Source organism: Nerophis lumbriciformis, linkage group LG30, assembly GCF_033978685.3.
Source record: "Nerophis lumbriciformis linkage group LG30, RoL_Nlum_v2.1, whole genome shotgun sequence".
Classification (NCBI taxonomy): domain Eukaryota; kingdom Metazoa; phylum Chordata; class Actinopteri; order Syngnathiformes; family Syngnathidae; genus Nerophis; species Nerophis lumbriciformis.
In genome coordinates this window covers 12737029-12743028 of record NC_084577.2, presented here as the reverse complement: position 1 = coordinate 12743028, position 6000 = coordinate 12737029, and the positions used below count along the sequence as shown (strand labels likewise).

Here is a 6000-nt window from a genome sequence, read left to right as displayed (position 1 = left end):
CAAAATAATCTTACTTATCTCATCATATGAAATGTAACTTACTTCACCAATTATTATTTATTTACTTCTTTTTATTGTGATTACTTATGGAGTATATTGTGAATAAATTGAGAACAGGAAGTGAACAAAAGTTTTAGCAACTGTTATGTAAAAGAAAAGGGGTAGGATTAAATAAGCTCTGCTTCTTCCTACTCCTTTTCGAACATGTTGAAAAGAGAAACTGGAGATTGTGATGTATCATGTTGTATGCTTGCATGTTCCAAATAAACTCAAACTCAACTCAACTCAACTCAATATTTTGGTTAATATTCAGGTCACGATATGTATAAAGAGTATTGTTGGCGGGTTTTGGATGGTTCTTTAGAGAGTTTTGTGGGCGAAATAGAGAGCCCCCATTGACTACATTGTTAGTGAACTTTTTATGTATTTATGACTTAAAATGCATAAAAAATAGAAAAACATGTGTTCATGTCTTATATAGAGATTGCGAATGACAGACAGCACATCTCTCTCTAATGTTTGCATATTTCCAGTATGACTGATCTGATACTATGTTCGGAGTGCAGAAGCGTTCCCTTTGTGACGTCAATCTCCGGAAATAGCCGAAGGTATTCGGAGCGGAATGTTCCAAATGGCTGACTGAATTTGTGGCATTTTGGGATGTTTAAACTGTCTTTTTAACATACGGATTGTAAATGTGATTGGATGTGGTTTAATGGCTACAATGAAAGACAATTAAGCATATGGGGATAGGTTGATTGGCAACACTAAATTGGCCCTAGTGTGTGAATGTGAGTGTGAATGTTGTCTGTCTATCTGTGTTGGCCCTGCGATGAGGTGGCGACTTGTCCAGGGTGTACCCCACCTTCCGCCCGAATGCAGCTGAGATAGGCTCCAACACCCCCCACGACCCCGAAAGGGACAAGCGGTAGGAAATGGATGGATGGATGGAAGTTTACTTGTTTTTTTTTACTCAATTGGTACTTTAAAAGCGAGGATGGTGTAATGCACGCTTGAGCCTCAGGAGAGCATGAGTAAGCTTTCCTCTTTGCACAGCAATCACGACAAGGTTTCATTCAAGTCTTGGGTTAGGGCAGGGGTCAGGAACCTTTTTGACTTAGAGAGCCATGGAAGCCAAATATTTTAAAATGTATTTCCGTGAGAGCCATATAATATTTTTTAACACTGAATACAACTAAATGCGTGCATTTTTAAGTAAGACCAGCATTAGAGTATAAAACATCTGTTATTCTTTTTAATAACATTTTTATTCTGAAGCTAAGTAATAATGAATAAAATACTTCTTACCATTAATGCGACTTCTTGAACAGGTGCGGTAGAAAACGGATGGATGGATTAAAATGCATGACAATGTTTTATATTTTGAATGTTATTTTTAACACTGATTACCAGTGGAATTATTCATTACTTATTGTGTTAAGCAATGTCAGCTAAAATTAATCTGAGAGTCAGATGCAGTCATCAAGAGAGCCACATCTGGCTCTGGAGCTATAGGTTCCCTACCCATGGGTTAGGGGCTCTAAATATTACATTTATAGAATACATTTGTATAGATGTTGATTGCACATTAAATCTTTTTTTTAATTAAAGGGAAATGTTTGTGAAAGTTCTAGGGTTTTGCAACTTGTTAACTTCACAAAAGTGATTTAGTCTTATTGTCGTCATAAAATAAAAAATAATAGTCGTCATAAAAAAAAATTGACTTTTTTTGGGGGGGTTATTATTTTTGGAATGGTATAGGTTGTATGCACCTGACGTCACGTCCGGCTCATTGAAATACGTGAGACCGGAAGTGGTAGGCCAGAAAGCGATCTGCTGTCTTTGCGGCTAGTATGTACTCTAAAGCGTCACGACGCGGGGGACAGACGCTAAGCCTAAAATATTTTTTAAAAGTTTCAAATTAATTTCAAATTAATCCATTCTTTTTCATGTTTGAACATAATGACGAATTTGGACATGGTGGGCGTCTGCTTTGCGTTCCAAATGACATCACACAACTTCAAAGAGTTGAAGTTGAAAACGCAATATAGAGTCGAATCTGCTTTTGACATCAGAATGTCATTTTTTTCCCCACAAACTGCTCCGACTGTGGTCGCAATGTTGTCTCTGGATTCCATAGGTCGGAGTATACATTATATATCCTTTAAAAAATAATTTCGTTATAAAATGTGAGGCTTTTTTTTCCACTCACCTCGCATCCATCAGTCATGAGTGGGCCAGAGATCCTTGCCGAACGGAACGATAAACATCTTGACTTCTCTGAAAAAGGTACACAGTTAATGTTGTCTATGTCAATTTCCAATTATTTGAACATATTATTATCTCGAATATTAACGTGTTTTTCGTAACACCGTTGCAATATTCAGACTTGCGTTGTTTTTATCCAAATTCCTCCATTTTGTCCTATGTGAACTATTTTTATTTTTTTAATTTATTATTTTTTTATATTGAACAACAAACATACATGTATAGTTCACACAAAAGTCAAGGCACTTTCAACATCAACGAAAGAAAACAAGCAAATACAGAGAGTAATAATACTAAAACAAATTAAATGAAATAAATAATAGACAAAAAGGGCTACCTAAATCACTTTAAATGTTTTTAACAAGCATATCAAATTAAGGGCTTTTGTACTCTTTATCATTCTCCAAGATTTGATTGATAATTGTAACCCAGTTAGCCAATTAGAAAATTACTTTCATAAATCAACGTTTATGTTGAACATTTTTTGCCCGGAGCATAATAATGTTGACAAACATTTCTATGTTACATTCGTTTACAAAAATACCAAATTTGAGCTCTTCTATAGAGCAGTGTTTTTCAACCACTGTGCCGCAGCACACTAGTGTGCCGTGGGATACAGTCTGGTGTGCCGTGGGAGATTATCTAATTTCCCCTATTTGGGTTAAAAATATTTTTTGCCCCGCCTTCCGCCCGATTGTAGCTGAGATAGGCTCCAGCGCCCCCCGCGACCCCGAAGGGAATAAGCGGTAGAAATGGATGGATGGAATATTTTTTTGCAAACCAGTAATTATAGTCCGCAAATGATGTGTTGTTGAGTGTCGGTGCTATTTAGAGCTCGGCAGAATAACCGTGTAATACTCTTTCATATCAGTAGATGGCAGCCACTAGCTAACTGCTTTGGAGATGTCGAAACAGCGGGAGGCGGTGTAAAGGTAAAAAGATGTCTAATGCTAAAACCAAAAGTAAACAAAAGGTGAGTGCCCCTAAGAAACGGCATTGAAGCTTAGAGAAGGCTATGCAGAACAAAACTAAAACTGAACTGGCTACAAAGTCAACAAAAACAGAATGCTGGACGACAGCAAAGACTTACTGTGGAGCAAAGACAATGTACATCCGAACATGACTTGACAATCAACAATGTTACCACAAAGAAGGCTAAAAACAACTGAAATATTCTTGATTGCTAAAACAAAGTAGATGCGGGAAATATCGCTCAAAGGATGACATGAAATTGCTTCGGAAAATACCAAAAAAAGAGAGAAAGCCACCAAAATAGGAGCGCAAGACAAGAACTAAAACACTACACACAGGAAAACAGCAAAAAACTCAAAATAAGTCAGGGCGTGATGTGACAGGTGGTAACAGTATACCTACTTTGAGACGAGAGCTATATTGATGCATGCTTGGTTATGCTTTAAAGTCATATCCAACAATTGCGACAGCAACTTTTTACTGTCAACTGTTTTTTGTTTTTTAATGATTTCTGCTGGTAAAAAATGTGCCTTGGCTGAAAAAAGGTTGAAAAACACTGCTATAGAGAATAGGGACATCTCCACACCCTTGTTTCTCAGCCAATCTCTGATCTCCTCCCAAAACACATGTACAGCCTCACTAGCCACAAACAGATGATTAACATCCTCTACAGCTCCACAGATATAACAGCCATCAACCTCCATGTTACATTTAACGTGAATTAAACTAATAATTAGTAAACACGCTCTTGCCATCAATCTAAGATGAAAGTCCTCCAAAAGTGTAATTTCCTCTTTATTAGTACAGAAACTAATCACCTTTTTTGAGCGCACGTACGGCTTACCTTAAAAAAAAAACGTACCAAATGTCCTGCCGAATATTGTTCAGGTTTATTAACATAACGCGATGAAAAATGCATAACATGTGCATCTTAATACCAATGAAAAATGCATAACATGTGCATAGGTAGATAGATAGGCGAGACTTTATTTATTCCACAATGGGAAAATGCATTTTTTTCATACAGTAACAAAAGTAAAACGTAATAAAAACAATGAAAAATCAAAAGTGAGTAATAACACCACACCAGTGCACAGATTTACATATAGCACACTAAATGATTCACACTCATATTGCACACTGAGCATAAATTGTGGACATTATAGTAGTAGTATTCAGTACTAATAATTAGAGGTGTAACACTTGATATTAAGATTTGCATTTCTTAGATCAGTGGTTTTCAACCTTCTTTTTTTTTATAACAAGCACTTCCTCAGAAAACACCTGGTTCTCCAAGTACCACAGTAATGACCAACAATTAAAAACAGTAGCGTAGTAGGCCTAAGTATTCATTAAAAACATGGTAGAGGTTTTATTTAGCAACTATATTTAATATTTTTGGCCACTGTAACATTACACACGGTTTGAACAGCAACATTGTATTTGAAAATAGGAAAATAAAACTACTTTAATCAAGTGATTTTTGGGCGTACCACTAGATGGAGCCTGCGCACCAGTAGTGTTACACGTACAACACTGCCTTATATTCAACTACATCGATCTGTCCTTGGCAAGTTTGCCTTCCGAAAGATGGGTATCGATCCAACGTTGTCTTAAAAGGAAATCGATCAATTTTATCGATACTAAAAAAAACGTTGGATTTAAGGACGGCACACTTTTTATGAAGTTTAACATGATAAGGACGTTACGTTATTCAAGTTTGTCTGCCTGTTTGTGGCATTAGCCATCAGTCGACAAAACAAGAATGACGGATAGCTACGATGTCTAAGAAAGGTCACAACAAACGCAACAAGACAATATCATAAATTACAACACAACAACTTATAACTACAGCATTATTGCAAAAGCCACAACAAATACAAACGCCACAAGACAATAATATAATGTTGCAAAATACAACTTTACGCCACAAAGGACGCGGCGGATGTGATAGCGGCATGAGTTACGACAACGGACTGACTTCCTGAACATAGTATATTAGTATTATTGAAAAAGTAAAACAAAGTTATTTATGACAAAAAGTGGTCACACATTACTTTTTCAACTTGACGTTACAGGAAGTTAGTCAGTCGCCGAAACTTGTCACTTCCGTCGTGTCTTTATATTGTCGTGTTTTGGCTTATACTTGTGTTTATTGTTTTATGTTGTTGGGCATTTGTTGTTGCTTTTGCAATTGTGGTACAGCTAAAAGTTGTTGTGTTGTGGCGTCTGCATTTGTTGTGACTTTTAAAATGAGAGAAGTAGCAGGTCAAACACTGCTCATGTAATCTGAAAGAATTTGCTTGCAGTTAATTTTCTATATTAATATATTTGGATTTTTATTGTTTGTATGTCAAAAACAGTAAATAGCAACCTAAAGAGATGTTGTACTTTATTTTTGATGATTAGTATTGTACTCAATCAATCAATCAATGTTGATTTACAAACCCCGTTTCCATGAGTTGGGAAATTGTGTTAGATGTAAATATAAACGGAATACAATGATTTGCAAATCCTTTTCAACCCATATTCAATTGAATGCACTACAAAGACAAGATATTTGATGTTCAAACTCATAAACTTTTTTTTTTTTGCAAATAATAATTAACTTAGAATTTCATGGCTGCAACAAGTGCCAAAGTAGATGGGAAAGGGCATGTTCACCACTGTGTTACATCACCTTTTCTTTGAACAACACTCAATAAACGATTGGGAACTGAGGAAACTAATTGTTGAAGCTTTGAAAGTGGAATTCTTTCC

At 36.0% G+C, this 6000-nt stretch overlaps 1 protein-coding gene across 11 annotated transcripts in view; it reads left to right on the top strand.

Annotated features, from left to right (window-relative positions):
- The first annotated feature begins 1922 nt into the window (after nt 1-1922).
- LOC133572689 (uncharacterized) overlaps nt 1923-6000 on the top strand; it is a 43778-nt gene continuing 39700 nt past the window's right edge. For 8 of the 11 annotated variants that reach the window (XR_009810569.2, XM_061925601.2, XM_061925598.2 and 5 more), the window contains exon 1: nt 1925-2289. Coding sequence is in view for 10 of the 11 variants with exons in the window: in XM_061925601.2 (XP_061781585.1) it covers nt 2229-2289 (61 nt within the window). In the remaining variant the exon portion in view is untranslated. Of the gene's footprint in view, nt 2290-6000 lie in introns of all 11 variants that reach the window. The other 3 variants (XM_061925600.2, XM_061925599.2, XM_061925593.2) reach the window with 2 other exon arrangements.